This window comes from Leptosomus discolor, chromosome 20, assembly GCF_034619465.1.
Source record: "Leptosomus discolor isolate bLepDis1 chromosome 20, bLepDis1.hap2, whole genome shotgun sequence".
Classification (NCBI taxonomy): Eukaryota; Metazoa; Chordata; class Aves; order Leptosomiformes; family Leptosomidae; genus Leptosomus; species Leptosomus discolor.
The window spans coordinates 10,264,729-10,283,616 of NC_141410.1; the positions used below are offsets into that span (position 1 = coordinate 10,264,729).

General features: G+C 43.1%; 1 protein-coding gene across 1 annotated transcript in view; it reads left to right on the forward strand.

Annotated features, from left to right (window-relative positions):
• Positions 1-1,640: 1,640 nt before the first annotated feature.
• Positions 1,641-18,888, forward strand: part of PRDM16 (PR/SET domain 16) — a 213,164-nt gene continuing 195,916 nt past the window's right edge. The window contains exons 1-2 of the mRNA XM_086476002.1: positions 1,641-1,680; positions 4,595-4,953. Coding sequence (XP_086332128.1) covers positions 1,641-1,680; positions 4,595-4,953 — 399 coding nt within the window. The remainder of the gene's footprint in view (positions 1,681-4,594; positions 4,954-18,888) is intronic.

Below are 18,888 nucleotides of genomic sequence, written 5' to 3' on the forward strand. Positions count from 1 at the left end.
TTTCACTCTTAAGCTTCCTATCTCCTATGGATTTCAGGCTCCCCGGGGCTTGGTTTTTTTTCTTTTACTTTTTTTTTTTTTCCTTTAGAATGTTCAAAACTGGTTGTGTAACTTGCTTTTCAAGCTTATTTCATGTTTGTACTGATGTTTGGCATCATCATAGGTGTTGTCATAGGACCTGGTCAGCAGGGACGCCTGTATGCCCCTCGAGGGTGAGACAGGCTGCATCCAGAGAATCGCCCTTGAGTGCTGTGTGTTTGTTAGTCTGGGAGAGTCAAAGGCCTGGTTCTCAGCTTATTTACCCTAAATCTTCCTTTACCTTACCTACTGTATCTCTGTTGACTCTTCATCGTAAGGGTTCGTGTTATGAAGTGCTGGGGCCTCCTGGAAGATGCTTCCAGATCATCAGCACTTCTCTGATGGGGGTGCTTGGGTATTGTGCATTTGAATATCTGTTCGTCACATTGAGTTCAAATAGAGTATTCTAATATGCTAACGAGCCCTTCAATTAGCGTGGCAAAAACTTTGAGATACGTAGTCATAACTGTTCGGTTTCCTAGTAGCGTTCAGGGGAGATGTTTGAAACTTACTTTCTTCTTAATGCCAAACCGTTAGAGTGAAAATGCTCTTTTTTCGTTAAAGTTCATTGATTGTCTTTGTGCACTGGGAAGTTGGACCTAAATATACATGTATATCATGTTTCAGATATAGGAAATATATGAAAGCCCAGTTCTGAAAACTCTGTGTTTAAATGGTTCATGATGCCTGATAACTGTTCACTTAAGTACAGCGTATGATGTTAAAGTATTATAGTTTGTATGATAAAGATTGTAAAACCTGTAAAAGGCCCTGTTCAGCACTAACAATCTGCAGAGGTAAATGCATCCCAAAGATTAAGTCTGTTGTCTTCACTGGATTTTCTTTGGAAAATTTCTCTCTGGATTTAGTACTCACTTGGATGATCCTGGAATCCTCTAGGCAGTTCTAATATAGATAGTTCAAAAAAGTTGTTGAAAAACCACAGATGGTTCAGTCAGGAGTCTTGAAAGGGCTGAAAACACATTTTGGTGAAAGATATTCTATCCTGTGTAGCTCATTCAAGAGGTTAAGAGGTGACATCCTCAAAAATTGAAAAGGGAGATGTTGAATGTGGAAGGTAAAAAGGAGGCAGACCGCTTGCCAGGGAGAGAGGCGACAAAGGGGCTTATGATTCTCCCATTAGCACTTGCTGTCGAACTGAGGGCTTTGGGGAGGGGGGGTTGTACAAGCCCTGGCAGTCACTGCTGGGCAGAAGTGGGGTAGTGCAGTGTATCAGTGGGGCAGTGTACTGAGGCTTGTTGGCCATTGCTGGAAAATCTTAAAGTAGGGTTTTTTTCAGCCTAAAAGGTAAGCTCTGTACCCCCTTTTGGTCGTGAAGATGGGAATAATTCAGAGGAGTCCTGTGGTCTTAAGTAATGCAGGAGGTCCTGTGGAATTCGTGCAGATCCTCTTTTCTGTCCTTAAAATCGATCAACGATGCATCTCTGCAGATCTGTCGGTCGGTTCATGCCACGGCTCTGCCTCGCTGTGTCGGAGCTGTCTGTGCAGCAGCAGACCAGCTTGGCTCAGGAAATCACGGTCAGCCAGGTTTTATAGTCAGCATGCAGATGCTGCAGTGGATAAGAGAAACCAGTGATGTGGGGTTTGGTTTTGCTTTTGGTTTAGACAACAGCTTGCATTTTTTTCCTTTTCACCTCTGAATTCCTTCTTTTGGCCTTGAAAAACCAAAAAATTTCAAGGTTTCATAAATGGAAATAATGTACTGTTGTGTAGCATATTTTTTGAGTCTTAAAAAGAACTCAAGTTCTTGACTTTCCAGCACTCTAGGAGAGACTGACTGGAAACACTTCGGTTACAACTGAAGCCTGGTTAGCAGTGACTGTAGCCTGTGTTTGGATTCCCAGCCATGGTGATGCTTCTACAAATTACCCTGCTCTGGGTTTGTCAGCTTACTGGGGGAAAAAAATAATCTCATCTATTTGTAGTTGATATGGGTGTTTGTGAGCTTAGAAGTTCTGGTGAAGGTCCTTTCTCAGACGGGAGCTGTAATGGCAGCGTTGCAGACTGAGGTCTCTCCTCTCTGTTCTGCTTTTGGAGTGCGGAGGAGAATGCTGGGCTTTCCTCCTGAGGGTGACCCGTGGGTGAGACCCAGGGTTCATTCTCCAGCTCGACTGGCAGCCTGGGCATTCTGTCTGTGGCTGCGTGTCTCACCTGCGAGACTCTGTGAACCATTTCCCCTTCTGCCTCTCTGTAAAGTCTCTGAAGAAGGACTTCTCTTCTAAGCAGGGCTGGCTAATCAGACTGAGTAGGAGCTTTCAGCGCTAGTGTCACACTAATAACTGCGTTTCATAAGAATAAGCACAAGTACATCAGAATGTGGTTTGACTGTGGGAGTTTCGCTGTATGCAAGTCCAAGGGAATGCTGGTGAGAAAGCAGTTTTCTGTCTTTGGGGAATTTTGTAAAAAAAATTAATAAATTAAAACAATCATATTAATTTTGTAATCACAAGACTTAAATTTCAGAGTTTTGTATGGTCAGGAAAGCAAAGGAGGAAAGGGGACAATTTTGAAGTGACTGGAGTGTTTGGTTCTGAAAACGGAAAAGTGAAATGTCTTGTTGGGTGCTGAGGTCTGACCTCGGCTCAGCCACCTTCTCCTGCATTTACTGGCCCTGTGACAGAGAGGGAAGAGTCCGAGAGCAGCTCCAGCTGTGTTGTCCAGGCTCCTGCTGTGGAAATGTGGCCGAGTCTCTGTGAGAGCTACAGGTCCGGGGGATTTGTAGAATCCTGGCTGTACAGCAGGAATAGCTGGAGGAAGCCCCGAGAGTCCTTATGGCAAGGCTGCCTTGGATGATTGGCCTCTCTGGTTGATCCATAAATGAATTTGGAGGGAATGTGGCAGTTTCTTAGCAGAGCTGCACCCATCAAGCAGAATTCTGCCGTGAAATCACTGAAATGCGTGTCCGAATGAAGCATTTTGGATTCAGCAGACTATGATTTTCCGGTTAGAAGTATTTTTCTAAAGACTTCTTAGTCAAATCCTGTGCTCACAGACTTTTTTCTTACTTAGTTTTGTTTCAGTGCATTCTTGTAAACATGTCTCAGGTTATTTGCTTTTTGGCAAATGATGGAAGAGGAAGGGATGTTTGAAGAATATTTTTAGCTTGTACAAGCCAATATCAAATCAGAAAATGGATGCTTGTTGTTACAGGTTTAATAATGGAATTGACTTGTAATTCTCTGAAGTGTAATAATTTGTTGCTGGAAGATGAAACTTAAAAATCCTCACAGGATTAAGGTTATTTACTTTGGGGGCTGTGAGTGTTTGTTTTCCCCAAACGCACACACACGCTCTCCCTTCCTGTCCGCTGGACTAGTCGATTCCCAGGCTTTTGTAGGCGTGAGCTGAGCGGTGCTGTAATTGTACTGAAGATGTTGAGCATGAAAGATTTGACATGGTATTTTGAACTGGCTGCAGTTATCAATTCTGACTAGTAATGTTAACTCCTCCTTCTTAAAATTTTGCCTTTTTTCTATAGACATCCCGTTCAAATCTTCTTATGAGGTGGATTTTTTTTCCCTACTACCTTACACAGCTGAAGAAGTTGAGACATAGGAAAGCCAGCTGCATGTCCGCTGATGCTTTTGTGGAAAGACCACACAAATCATTACCTTAAAAAAAGGAAGAAAAGAAATAGTGGCTCAGCTCTGAAATTCTGACGTCCTGAAGAGTATGAAATTAAATAAGCATTTCAGGCCCATGTTTTTAAATGCTTGGGTTTCTTTTTTGAAGAATAATGTTGTAATACTACTTGGGTTAATCTATTTCTGTCTAGTTTATGAGATGTTGTGTGGAACAGAAGAAAGTGTACAGCTTTTCCCTAGTTTTCTCTTTGACCGTTGTAGCACTCTTGCAAACCAAATCCCCGTCCTGTCAGTGAACCAATATTCGTGTTGTGGTTGAGAGGGTAGCTGAAAATGCTCACTGTTTAAGCGTGTAGGACACGTTAGTCTTAAAGCAGTATTACAAACTAGTGCCGCTTTCGTTACGCCTGAAACGGTACATTGCTGAGATGTAGCTGGAAGGTCACATCAGCCACTGGTTCTGTTGTGTGGGACACGTTGCACCCGAGAAACCCAAATACTAGGCAGACAGTTCTTCCCAAACTTAAGTTGGATTTTACCTTAATTTCTCAATAAATATACTGAGTCAATTAAAACAACAAATGGTTACAGGGAACCTCGAACACCTCTTCTGTGTTTTCTTCCCTCTTTCCGCTATAGAGAGACGCCCGCTGCAGTAACCCTGATCCAGTATAACATGGCAGGCTGCAATTAGCTGCCATCTCATCCTTCAGTAGCACTGAATGTTGTGCAACCAGTGTGACTATTCTTACCTCAGTTCTACCTGAGTTCCGTAGGGGAGGATTATCTTTTTTTTTCTGCCGCTACTTCTGTCCTTAAAGCATGCGAACTAGGCTCTGTGAAACTTTGTCCCAAGAAGAGATTAACTAATGTTCACGTGAGTATTTCAGTGTGTTTTGTTCTGCTGTTTCCCCTTTTAGGTGACAGCGAGATTGTAAATAATATGTACGAGACCGACCCTGATCTCCTTGCTGGCGAAAGTGCAGAGGAGGAAACAGAGGACAGTATTATGTCCCCCATTCCTGTCGGACCTCCATCACCCTTTCCCACCAGTGAGGACTTCACTCCCAAGGAGGGCTCACCTTATGAAGCTCCCGTCTACATTCCTGATGACATTCCAATCCCACCAGATTTTGAACTCAGAGAATCTTCGATTCCAGGGGCAGGGCTAGGGATTTGGGCCAAAAAGAAGATTGAAGTTGGGGAAAGATTTGGACCCTATATGACAGTACAAAGGAGCACATTAAAGGAAACAAACTTTGGATGGGAGGTAAGCGTGTGGAATGTGATAATCACATTCATTTGTCTTCTGTGCAAACTGTTCATAAAGCTAGACTGAGGCCTGGCTGGCCTGGGGACAGACGTAGTGACTTTGCTAATGCAGTATTTCCCTCCGTTATTTTGCATCCCCGATTACATGCGGTATTTAAAAAGCAGCAGACATCCTTTTTAAGACAGCTCCTCGGGCTGCAGATGCTGCTCGAGCACCATTTTAGAAGGTTGGTTTTAAATGATGTTGGGTCACTTCTCAAAGTGCTTGTCATTTTCAAATTGTGTTCAGAACTTGTCACAATGGAAGAAATATGATTAGTCGCATCATGTTTTGTAGTTGGGTGGGTTACCTTTGACTTCCAGTCCATGTTAGCTGTGCAGGCGTTATTAACTGGTCATAGAAAAATAGCATGTACCCATTAACACCCTAGATGTTCTTGAGTTCTTGTTCGGCAGCAAAGATAAAGAAATGTGAAAGTCATTTTTCCCGAAGAGCTAAACAAAAAACAATCTTCAATAGGAAAACCAGCACTGTCCCAGGACTCCTCCTGTCTTTTTCTCCCTGCTTTTCTGGGATTGTCCCAGAAATCATCTTAGTCTCTTCTGCTCCTGTATTCTTGATTTGAAAATATCTGTACCCCTAAGAATGACCATAAATGACAGTAGATTCTGTGAACAGTGAAATGCAGCCCAGGGTATACGCTCTGTCCCCACAGTCCTGTCCCAGTGCCTCCGGTGTCCATCATACAATATAGAACTCCTTCTCTACTGTAGCCCTAACGTCCACCCCAACACTACGCTGCCCCTGCTGCGCCCATCGGATCTGCTGGCTCTTGTCTTGAGGAGGAGGCTGCAACTCGGGCAGCTGGCTCAGAGAGCTTTGGCTGGCGAGGATGGCATGCTGTTTGATAGGCTAGCCCTGTCCCTCAAAATGTGTGGAAGCTGAATTTTACCTCCCTTTTCCCCTGGGTGAAGCAGTAACTTGGCCTGTTTTCTCCATCGGCACTAACCAGTGTGAAGCCGTCGTGTAAAAGCTATCGGAGTGCGGAGGTGGGAAGCAACTAAGGGATATAAAACTGTAAGATTTACCTTTGCAAGCCAGCAATGCAGTCACAGAAGCCCTGTTTTCTTGGAAAACAAGGTCAAAAAGGCCAAACTTAGCATTTTAAATTGTGTCCAATTGCCTTTATACTCTTGATTGTGAAGTCTGAAAAATCAGTGAGCAGTTAAGTCTGTGAAGCCCGAAGAAGTATGTCCAGATGTTTTTGTTTACTTTTTTAATATGTCCAAAGTGCAGGAAAAGGCAAGAAACACTTGCTGTAGAAACAAAACTCAGTCATGTTTTGCTGTTCTGCAGTAGGAAGTGTCTGAGGAGCTAAAATCAGTGTTTGGTTGAATGACTGAGTCAAGAGTTTCCTCTTCTCTCTCTCTTAATGCAGGGAAAGAAGGCAGATTCAGCTGAGAGTTTTGATTCCCTTTCCCCCCCCCGCCAATGGCATTCCTCAGAAATGTTAGCTTCTTTTCTTGTGAATATCATTGCATTTGATGAGTGTTACTGTATTAGCTTCAGAACTTTTTTTTTTTGGGGGGGGGCGCGGGGAGAGGGGAGAATCCCTGTTAATATACTGGGAGTTCTTGGCTGTTTCAGGGGGGCTGGTAGGTACGAGGAGCTTGAGATTACCTCATGTACTGATCATGTTAAGGTCTCTCTGAAACGAAGCACAATTTCCCTCTAGGAGTACACAATATTGATTATTTGTAGGCTGCAGTGTGGAGGTGGCTCCTACAGGAAGGTGAATTCTCTTTTTCTGAATCAGGCATTCATAGGTGGTGTTTGTTGGTTTGTTTTTTGGGTTTTTTTTAGAGACAATGATTTTTTTTTTTGGAACAAAGTGCTATGCTCCTTGGCTGCTAGAAGTCACATCAGATTTGAGTAATGCAGGTCTTTTTTTCTATGACCTTGGCAAAACTTTGTCCTTGTGTTTTATATTTCTGATAAAAGTTTGTATTTACATTCATATTTTTAAGAATGTTCCCTATATCCATTCTGCGCTGAATGCCAGGCCCGATATAAGCCTTATCTATAAACTTCAGTCTACGTTGACTTTGTGATACTGTTTATTTTTGTAGTGTAATTGAACAAACTTTCTTTCCCTGTGGTACTTCTCACATTTCAGCGGCAGTCTTTTGTTCTCTGCTTCGGCAGGTACATTACATACCTGAAAGGAGGGACTATTTGCCCTCCATCAGATGTCCTCAAACACTGTCTTAGACCCACCCTGACACTATCTTTTTTGACCTTGCTTGCGCTCGCAGATACCTCTTGACGTTTTCCATTTCCCAGTATGTTTAAAGGCAGTTCAGAAACCAGTTTTTAGTCACTCAGTGCCTTCGGCATTTCACTTGGGAACAGCATACACGGATCCCTTCATGTGCCAAACGGGAATTCATGTAATAAATACTGTCTGCCTGTGTGCTGGTTTCTGAGCTGTTGCCTTTGAGTGTAAGGTTGGAAAAGCCTTAAAGAGATGTTCTAGGCAGCTTTACATGATGTCACTTCTGCTAGGAAACTCTACTTGGGATATGTTTCCATCCTCTGTTAATAAAATTGTGTAGGCAGACAATTGGCAGCAAGAGGAAAAAAGAAAAGAGGAGGAGTTTTTTGACACCCCGTAACTTGTTGACTAGACTTTTGCCTCTATATGTTGTTTCTTACAATAGCGATGAATCCAACACGTCTAGTTTTTGTTGGGTACCATGAGAAGTGTTCCTTATGCAGTTTGACATTAGGTTCTGACAATACTTCTCTGTAACTTGTAGTTTTGACTTGCAGTGACTTTGAAGAGTTGAAAGCTACCGTACGAGTTCTTACACATAACTCCTTATTGCTGGCTAATTGAGACATTCCTGTTATACTTGAATCGCCTGTTCTGTCAGTTATATTAGTATTTTCACTTCAGGAAAGATACCTGTTCTTCACACCCAGCCTTCTTCTCTATTCGTATTTCTGAGTTCATTTCCTGTGGTTTATACTCTTGATAATGCAGCTTCTGTGGACAACCCCCGCCCAAATCCTGAAAACCTGGTCTTTTTTAATTTGTTTTTAGTAGTCATCAGTTCCTTAATTTTAATAGCGTTTCTGCCTCTTGCACAAAAAATTCTTGCCCGTCATCACAGGAAATTTGTTGTCAGACTTTGACTGAAGTGAGTGCCACTAGAAGTGGTCATATCTGAGGATGCTTTACACCACCTTTTGAAGTGGGCATTCACTGGCCGCATCTCAGTTTTGCTAGAAACTGTCCTTTGTGTTGTTATGTGGGACGCATCTTTGTGCTTAAAAATGTGTATCTGGCTTCTGAACATGGTCAGTGTGCAAGTTTCTTCATGTCTTTGGACTCGTGCCCATCCATAACGAGCCCCAGTTGCTGCAGATAGCATAGAGGATGAAACGGTGCTGGAGGATGTTGAAGTGGACTCCTCACGTGTAGGTGTGTGGGGAGGCAAGTTTTTGTTGCTGCTCTGTGGAATTTTTTTATAGTTAAAACTTAAGCATGTTCATTCAGCATATTGAAATAGAACACAAATGCAAAAACGGTTCCGTTTGTACTTCACAATTAAGATCTGTTGCTTCTGATTTCTGTAATTAAAAAAATCCACTTTGAGGGGCTGGAAAATGTGCTATTAAGGGCTTTGATTTGAAAATGGATCTCTCTGCTCTATCCAAGGCATTAACACTGCGGAAAAGCTTTCTCTCTTCAAACTTCAGTAAGACCAGATTTGTGAAAATTAAACTGAAACAAAACAATTAACTCTATGGCTTCAAAGTCCTCCAGAAACACAGGCTCCTGTTTGGAGGTAGGGGCCAGCTCTTTCCTCAGCTGAACTGTTTGATCCAAACCGGGCTCTGATGTAAAACATCCAGCTCCAGGAGGTAAAGGAAGAATGCTATTTGCCAAAACTTTCAGCTTTACTCATTATTTCCCCTAATGGCCTAAACCATCGTAGGGAATACAGAATGCTCTGTCTTACTTGCCATATCTTGAAAAAAAAAAAGATATGTAATTTTTTTTTTATAGATGTTTTTCCTTTTAGCAAGGCAGGAGGGCTTGGGTTAAGACTGGCTGAATACAGGTCCTGCTTTATCTGCAGCACGTCTTTACTATCTTGTTTCTTTATATGTTTTTCTGCCAACATGTGCTTTGCGGAATATGGTTTAAAAAACATTCTTTAAATTAAACCACTCCTATTATTCAAGGGCTTCTTTAACATGGGATGGCAGTGAGTGATTCATGCTCATTTCATAAAAATAAATGAGATGTCGGTCTTCCGGCCCCCACCCCCTCACAGAGATGATTCAGTAAGTGCTTGTATAGGATGGTGTGCCGTGTGCTTTCCCTCTGTGCCTCATTCCCTGACACTACTGTGCTGATCATGTTTATCTACCTTTTTTTCCTTAAAAGACACCACCCAAACTAAAAGCCTTGTGATTATTTAGTGTGACGTGATTGCATTTCTGCTCTGCTCTCCTGATCCTATTACTTCCTTGCCTGCTGACACAGAACATACCATTCAGAGTACCCCAAATAAATCACAGCGTGTTTTCACTTTATTGCCTCTGGGACCTAAAAAAAAAATGAAATAAAAACCGCATAATGATTTTGATCACTTTGTTGAGTAAATAATGATATTTATCATAGCGCTGTTTAGTTTGCTAATTGAGAAGAAGAATGGGAATCACATCCTGGAGGAAAATTTAGCAAGTGAATTCTAGGGACTGTGGAAGCAACTGGGTATGCTTTCAGCTCAGTTTGCTTCACAGGGTAAATACCATGAATAAAATAGAGTTGTTAGTTCCTTTAATTTATATTTTAAGAGAGATTATTTACTGAAACACAACAGCCTTCTCTTACACTGAAGTGTACGAGGCAGGCTTCTTCTTTACATATGAAAAATAAGCGCTTTCATTTCAGACTTTAGGGTGAAGATAGAAGCTGTCCCACGAAAGACAAATAACGGTGGAAAAAAGAGCCGGCAGCTAAGGATGCAGCAGGCATTCTTGGCTTGACAACTGTGCCAGTGGAAAACTCTGCTGCTTTTTGAACACGCTTTATAGTGTCAGTGATTCATAGCAGTTCAACCTCCCTGTTCCCACAAAATGTAATATTTAAATTGTGGTGTGGGGGTCTTTTTTGTTTGTTCTGTTTGTTTGCTTTTTAGAAATACTTGTAAGTGCCAAGGAAAATTTACTTCACGTGACTGGCCTTGATTGGCGAGAGGAGAATTATGTTGTATTTCGTTAAGTATTAAAAATATTAGAATAGGAAGGAGACTCTAAGCATTCTAGCTGCGATGGTTTTGTCAAGTTTCCCAGTTAAAGGAACCTCCAGCCCAAATTCCCTCATTTCACTTTAAAAGCCGATACAGTTTGTTAAAGCAGCATGTTCTTGTCTGTCCTGTTTCTTAACAAAAGATTCTAAAAGAAGCATGAGTCCTTTAAATAAGCAAAGAACTCCCAAACCTGTTTGCACTCATCTCTTACTAACATTCTTTCAACTTTTAGACTGAAAGGATGTGATGACATTTCCTTGCAGTTTTTCTTCGTGTGTCTTCTGATTCATTCATTTGCTCTGGCCTCTGCCTTTCCCTTTGGCTTGAGAATAATGTTACTATAACAGCTCCTATTGCTCAGGGAAACAAAAGCTTATGAATTGCTGTTTTCAAAACCACATCTAATGCTCTTGCAGGGAATGAGCAGTCTTGGAAACAGCTGAAGAGTGGTGTGCATGGCCATTCCCTAGACAGAGCGTCTTACCTACGCAGAAGACATTTCCCATGCAAGGTTACTTCCCAATTTCTCAAAGATTTGTTTGGCTAGAATAACTCTGAAAAAGAAAGAATCTGTGGGTTCATAGGGTAAACAGGACCGTGGGACTTCCCAGATATGCCTGTAGCCACCAGTAGTAGCTAGCAGGGACCCATAGTTAGGGTGCATATATACATGCGTTATAAAACTGCAGATAAACTTTTCTTTAGACTGCAACCTGGCACTTCAGTGAAAAAAATTAATCTCAAGGGGGGAAAAGAACTTGCTGAACTCTAAATATTCTAGATACTGCGCAGTTTTGGGCCAGTGAGGTGGCTCAACTTTATACATACTAGATACTATCCCCTTTCCAGAGAACAACTGTGGTGAGAACATCAGCAGTTCAGTTTTCTCCCCAGCATATGGCCTTTGTTCTGGTGTTAGGAGACCATCATGAGGAAGGGGAAGAGTCAGCTTCCAGGTCCTGTCAATTGTTAGACTGTTTCCTATGCCTGGTATTAAAAACATGCCAGTAGGCACATGCTGCTGACTTCTGATTCAGAAAAAGAAGCAACAAAGAAAAAGCGGGGAGGGCTGTGGGGGGAACTGCTCGTTGTATCAAAGGCAAAATCCCATTCTTTACAACTAAATCCATTGGCGGGGGGGTAATTTATTAGTTCAACCCCGGATAAAGATGAAAAATGCACCTTATGACATCCAAGTGAAATGACTGATATTTGCACCATTTTTTGATGTTTCACCAAATGTTTCAATGTCAGGGTTAAAAGAGTAAGTCTTTTTTCGGCCCAAGAATGCTAAGATATCTTGCTCTATCTTAGGCACTTCTCTAAAACATGGGTATATAAGGAATTAAGGAAAAAAAGAAGAGACAGGGGAAGGGAATGACTAAGAATACCTCCTGATATTTCTCCTTCATTTCCATAAGGGGTAATAACTCATGAGCAATCCGGCAGAGGGCACTTTCTTTAAATAGAACATTCTGATTCACAAGCAGAAAAAGGAAATAAATATTTTCTTTTCGTCTTCAAGAGACATCCATGAATACCAGCTTCTGAAACAGTATTTTATCATCCACGCTTAAAAAAAAAAAAAAAAAAAAGAAAAAGAAAAAAAGAGGAAAAGAAAATCCCACGAAAAGCTCAGTGGTGACCACAGGGTTTGAAAAATAGCTCTTTTTGTTGTCAAAAGCCTTGCAAATACAGGGCACTACTTCTTCCTCTGGAATGTTAACCTACGTAGGAATCCAACCTTTACTTTGTCTGTTCCCAGAAAAGCCTGGCTGATGGAGCATTGGAACACAGTGGGCTTTTGTAAAGGAAATGATCAATAAGTTGGAGTTAAACCATAAATATACAGGGGACTTTAAAGGAGGCATGACTGCGTGGACCTTTGCAGTTTCAGAAGGTGGAAGCAATGCAGAATAACTTGCTTTGCAGTTCTTAGGCTGCTTCCACAGGGTAGCCAGGGCCGCGTTGGCTGTTTGAGAAGACAGTCCTTGTGCTGCTTACTGGTCGGTACCGGAGGTGTGGTGGTGTGGCATCGGGGACTCCAGCATAAGCTAGCCCTAGAGGAGCGTACCCAGGCTCTCTAGTGAACTGGGGAACTGCCTGCTGAGGTCTGAGCTGCTGCACCTTTCCTGCTTCCAGGTGGGCTGCCCGCACCTCGCTGGTGCTGACCCTTGCTGTCTGAGGGACCCTGACCCGATGAATGTTTCAGGTGTTCACCCAGTTGTTTTCTGGATTGGGGGGGGGCTCTTTTCTGGGTAGCTGATCCCTAGGCCCTGGGTCCCAGTAACCTTGTGCTGAGACATTAGAGAATGTCGTTACTCAACTTTGGGTCCAGGCTTAAATACTTAGCGCTGTGTTTAGACTCCAAAGGCTTGTGACATTAGCAAACCTTTGAGTGAACCTCATTTGAGTTCCTGGTTAATCATGAAGTCTGAAGGTTTTAAATTAAATTTCTTTACCTGGCTCTGTACGATACAAGAAGTAACAACGGTGAATTTTCCAGAGTAAAATGTTGTGTTAATTACTTTAGAGAAAGGGGAAGTCACATTCTCTGCATAATTTGGCACCATCCTGCTCTTCCCGTAGCAAATACAGAGCAGCACCGCGGATTTAGAGAAACAGCTAAATGTAGCAACTCTTACTTTGTGGGATTTAGCACTTCACACGTTTTGGCACTTCGATTGCTTGTTGTTTGGCTCTGGAAACGCAAGGGAGTTATGTTGTTGTATATAGAGCTGCAAATGAGAAGTTGAGTCTGTCGCTTTTTCTGAAGTAGTGGGACATAGGTGGGTCTTTGTTCTTCACTTGTTAACATATCATTTAATTATTCATCCTTTCCTCTTCTTGTGGATTTCATCCCAGCAAAGTACTGGGGCCTCTACAAGATGAGACGGTCCTCGTGCTGAAAGTTTACAACTTTGAAGAACATGGGCTGTTTATCCAAGGAAGGTGTGAAGCGAAGTTTGACTCACATTTAGAAACGTTAATGGAAGCAGCACGTCTGCAGGAGGAGGTCTGGTGGTCACACAAGGTGGCGAATTGGCCAGGCGGGGTGGAAGGAGCATTTCGGTGCATCGGGGCGTCTTTGGAAATTCTGTTGCTAGTGGTGTGCTTTGTTTCTCAAGTTGTGACTAGGGCCAGCTGCTTTGCAAAGCGTCCTTGTCAAACACCCACCTCGACTGATTTCTGCGTCTCTCTTCATTTCCCGGTTCTCTCTGTCCTCTCTGAAAGCAAACAGATAACAAGCTCGTCTGAGGCACAGGCCTAAGTGGAAGCTGCTTAGTGTAATCGGGCTCCAGACTGGTAACTGTATGCTGTGACCATTTAATGTGTTTGCATTGATCAGGGACATGCACATTCAAGTGGGGTGTGTAAACAAAGGAGAGGCATCTCTCTCACAAGGCAGGTCAATCTGTGTACACATCAGGAAGCACAGACTAGAGAGCAGTTCGTCAGAACTTGCCATCACTTACTCTCTTTGCCCCAGAAAGGCACAAAATGTGCTTAAAAAAAAAAAAAAAGAAAGTGCTTTTCCCTGGAGAGCGTGCTCACCCAGATGTCCTGCTCGTGCACGCTCCTTGGTGGGGCTTGTTTAGGCGGCTCTTGGCAACGTGTTGCTCGTGAAGTGGATCTCCAGCGTGGCCTGGAAGCAGTGCCATGCACAGTCAGTGACGCAGTAGTTCAGAAGCCCTGATCTTTAAGAATCACCTTTGTGTTTAACGTCTTTCATAACCTTTCTGGTACAGAAAGTGCAGCATTCAGCCCACTCGTGCCTGCATTTGTACTGAGGCAGTTTGTTCAGCACACAGAAGTGGGTATTTTCTTCCTTTTGATCTGATTAGCGAGCAGAATGTTTCTTCACTTTCAGATAATGCCTGGGCAAGTCATTGCTTTAATTGTACATCTTATTGTGTCTTCCCTGTTCAATCATGTTCAAAAATACCTACATTTCACCCTTGTCCCCCACCTCCCTTTTCCCATTTAGATCTCACTGAAGTCCATTCTACCTTATCAGCACAGTAATTTCATGAGCAGAGCTAGGATTTCTGCCGTTTAGGCCCCGGCCATTGTCTGTCGCAGCTGCAGTCAAGATAAACCCTCACCCAGAACAAAGTTGGAATGACCTTTTACAAGCAGAATCTGCCTTGTTTCCCTCCAGACTAATTTATCAGCCTTCATTTCAGCCTAGTCTCTCAGCAGAGGCCTGAAAGAACATTACAGAGAGCATGAATGAACAGGGGGATTAAGATGCTTGGCTAGTCCCTCTTTTTCATCAGACACCTTCTGGATTTACTGAGATGTAAGCTGTAAATGACCGTAAGTGGTGAACTGCCTTAAACTTGGAGTAAGGGAAAGGGAAGGGGCGGGGGGGAAATCACCAAAGCCAAATGTTTGGAAAAGAAGAGTGATGTGGGGAGCTGGATAAACCTCCTGTCTTGAAGTCAGAGAGTGGTAGGTCTGAGCAGTATCCGAGTTCCCCTGGCTTTGCTGGCCGCTCTGCGGAGGGCTGCGTGTTGGTAGCCCAGCCTGTCCCCGGGAGGAGCGGGGAGGGGGTGCAGCCTATGCAGGAGGCTGCCTCACAGGGAGACAGGATCCAGCCTTTTCAGAACGGCTAACGAGGGGTTCTTGCAAATTTAAATCCAATTTATTGATTTAAAGCAAATTTTAGTACATACCTGTGTATGTACGAAAAGTATTTTTGTGCAGCAGACCAGCAGAAATTTTATTGGGAGCATGATTTTAATGCTGCAAGAGCTGAAATTTTTTTTTAAGTGAACTTGACGGGTGTCAAAGCCTGATATGAAAGAAAAGATCCACTTTTAGCTGACAGCAGCCGTAGTCCAAAGGACTTGCTGTGAGGAGGGGAAGAGATACTTGTGTCTTGAAGGAGGGGAGAGTTGTCAGCTATAGTCTGGGTGACTGTCCTGTCTGTACAACGCAGGCAGCTGTTGTTAGCTTTAGTGGAATTGGATAATTCCAGCCCTAATACTGTAAGACATCAGGTACCTTGTTAGTGCTTACACCTTTTGGCTTTCTTCATCTTTTATGTAATGAAAGAAAGGGTTGTTTAACAACTTTGAAACATTACTGTTAAATCACAAGCTGCTCCGTTGAGGGGGGGGGAAATCCTTGTCTGTAAAACTTGAATCATTGTGGTGGATTACTTTAATTGAGTTGACTTGAAAGCTTTTGCAAGGGAAGAATTAAATACAGCTCCAGTGACTTAGCCTTTGATATTGGTAGTGGTGGTTACAGCCAGTGCTGTGTTACTGCCTGTGATTCTCCTTCCATCAGCCGAGGAGTGCAGCCGAAGCACAGAGGCGGGCTGGGAGCCTGCCTGGCGGCGCTTCCTTCTGGCCCGGTCACGCCGGAGTGCTGATGTGCATGTGGAACGGGACTGCTGGCTCCAGCCAAGGAGCAGAAATGTCTACATATAAAAACGTAATGCGAGCAGATTTTGCCCCTTCGGTGGGTTGTTTGAACTTTTGGTATATTTAAGCACTTTTGAATATTTCAACTTTTGGTGAAACAGAAGGAAGAGGCAAAGGATGGAATCACAGGTGGGGGGGGAGTGTGGAAGCAGTCGAGTGAGCACTGGGGCAGAAACACACTGAAGAACCAGCTTGTGAAATTCATGTGGCAGTGTCAAGCGATGGCGAATGTCAACCACAAGATGTTAGGAGACTGCATACAGATAAGAGACCAATGTTTTGAAATTATTTTAAGGTTATGTGGAGTTTGGCCTGTTCGCTGGGCAAGCCTGGCATTTTGGGTATAAGACTTCCCCGTCTTCCTGTCACCATGCATACCAACAAACCCTACTGCGATAATTGATATTTTCCGATCTGGGCAGTAAAAGCCCTCAAAATGCGGTGGCTTATGATTGTAACAGAAACATCTAGACTCCTCTAAACCTTTGGAAGACTTCTGATTTAATTTAGATATTTGGGTGAAAGTTCAGGCTGTGATTTCTTGATACCTTCTGTGCTGTTAACCCATATTTGTGCCTTTGCAGTCTTTTAGCTAGTGATATGGAAGTATAGGGGGTTTAGAGTTGATGCAACCTTTTTTTGCTGTGGTTTTGTGTTTAGTCTCTCATTGAGAGAGCTTAATTATGCAGAAGTACTGCACTGGTATGAAGTTTGCACCTCGTTCTACGTTTACTTGCATTTAAACAAAAAGTGTGCGCCTCTCCCCCCTTGCACACTAACTAAATTATTGTTCTAAGTACTGATTTACAGACACTTCCACTCTCAGAAGTATCCTTTGCTATTCATAAGTGCTTATATCATCTCCAAAATGAATTTCAGCAGCGTGGAAGGGAGATAAAAAGGCTGCGTTTCTGGAGAGTTGTTGAGGCAAAATGCAGATACTTTAAACAGGACAGATTATTTTTGGCTCCTGACCAGTTTCCTGGGAAATGGACAGAAAGAAGCTTAATTTCTTATAGTCCACCGCAGCTGTGCTGAGGTTTTAATAAGCATACAAGCTGGATTAAAAAAAAAAAAAAAAAAGCCAGGAAGTTCAGATTCTTGTAGAGTTGTCTGTGTTCTTTGGAGCAGAAATTGGGTTTGGCTTCTAAGCGTAACAGAAGTTAAGCATCAAGGATGGTGCTGGCCGAAATGTCAATAACCCGGCAAAACTTAGCGAATGGGCAAAACCTATCCATTTAGATAAATGTGAGGTCACGTAATTCAGTGCATTCAGGGAAGAACAATGTAAGCTGTGTCTGTGCAGTGCTGAACTTCAAACTGGCAGACAGAGCGTGGGGAAGAGCGCTTGCAGTCTCTGCTGATCTCCGAAATCATCGGCTCACTGTGCAGTGGCAGGCAGAACGAGTCAGCAGTCCGCTGGGCTTACCAGGCAGGATGCTGAGCAGGAGACAGAGGACATCGTTACGCTGCTCTGTAGACCTTGGTGTGCCCCTGTCTTGCAGCTCTGGTGTGAGGAGGGGCAGAGCAGAGCTGGAGAAAGAATAGGGGAGGGCAACTGACATTTCCAAGAGGACTGAGCAACTGTTCTGGGAGGAAGAACTAGGAAAATTGCTGAGTTTGGAGAGGAGAGGGTGTAGACTGGAGTAGATACTGTTGAAGTTTACCAAATCCTGAAAGCAGTGGATAAAGGGAATTTGGAATTTCTATCTAAGAAATAACGTAATACTTGTACTAGGAGCATTTGATGAAACTAGTGGGAAGAGCGTTTGAATTAAATACAAGCAAGTACTGCTTTATGTAGAGAAAAGTGAATTCCAGAACATGCTGCCTGCAGAGACAGGTAGATCAGAAGGTTCAGAGAGGACTGGGAGGGTGTGAATCCAGTCTGCAAAGGGAGATATCATCAGGAGTAGGCTGGGATATTCTCTCTAATCCGTCTTAAACAATGGCTCTGGGCGCTGGAGGGCCCCGAGGCGAATGCGGTGGAAAGTGGCCAGGCTCACATGTGCTCCCCAAATACTGTCTCCAGCTTCCATTGTCATCACTGATGCTGTCATAAGGTCAGGAAAGACCAACCCTAAATGCATCCTTGAAGCTGTCCTGTGGGAGAAAGGGGCATTAAGAACAAAAAAAGCCAAACCCAGGGAGGAATTAAATGTTTCTGGGTGATAACCAATGCCATAAAGGGAGGAGTTGTGGGGTCAAGGGGCTAAAACAGGGAACACAGCAAATAGTGCCCCCAAATAAGAGGGGGACACACAGCCCCGCTAAGGCTTCTGGGCTGGGCAGACCATTGGTCTGCTCAGGGCGTTTCTTACAGCCTTAGGAAGATGCAAGTCTTCCGTCCCATTCCCAGCTCTCTGGCAGTGCCCCAGTGCCCCAACTTGGGTTGGGGGTGCACCAGTATTTCTGTTACAAATCTCACTTGCAACTCTACTATTTTTGTGGATTTTAGGTCCAAGCCAGCATTCACAGTGTAAATTCTCACCTTACCTGCAATTTATTACAAGATTTTGTAGTAATCTGCTGGAAATTTCAGATTTAGAAATTTGAGACAAAGTGACGTCTTTTCCTGTCTCTTCCTGTTTTTCAAAGTTGCTTCATTTTGTAAAGGGCTGGTGTGTGTGTGATGTAGATCAGTAAATGCACGTGTAAATTTACTGCTTACTCTAAACTGTAATTGGCAAGAGTAGGACTATAGCAAATTCAGAATGTGAATGATAAAATACTGATAGTGTATCCTTTAATTTATTACCTGTATTATCCACACTCTACGTTTTCCACTCTGTTCTCTCTCCTTCATGAGTTGTGTTTTCACTAGACTGGCATTTTCCTACTCTGATGAATTAACTGTCAATTGAAGTTAGTGAGATAAATCAAAACAAATGGACACACTGCTCCATATTGACTTTCTCACTGCCTGATTCTGAAAACCACTTTCTGAGCCCTGTGCTGCTATTATGCTTACTTGGTTCTAAGCAAACGAGAAAGGAGGAGTTGGGGGAGGTAGGTGTTTAATAGCCATCGCTGTCTTTGTTTTATCTAGGATCTTGTCAACAATGAGGTCTGTGCCATTTACCTAGAGAGAAGACACTCGGCATTGTGTCAGTAATGAAATGTTCCATGGCTCTCAGGCAGCATACACTGAAGTTTAGGGCTTTGAAAAG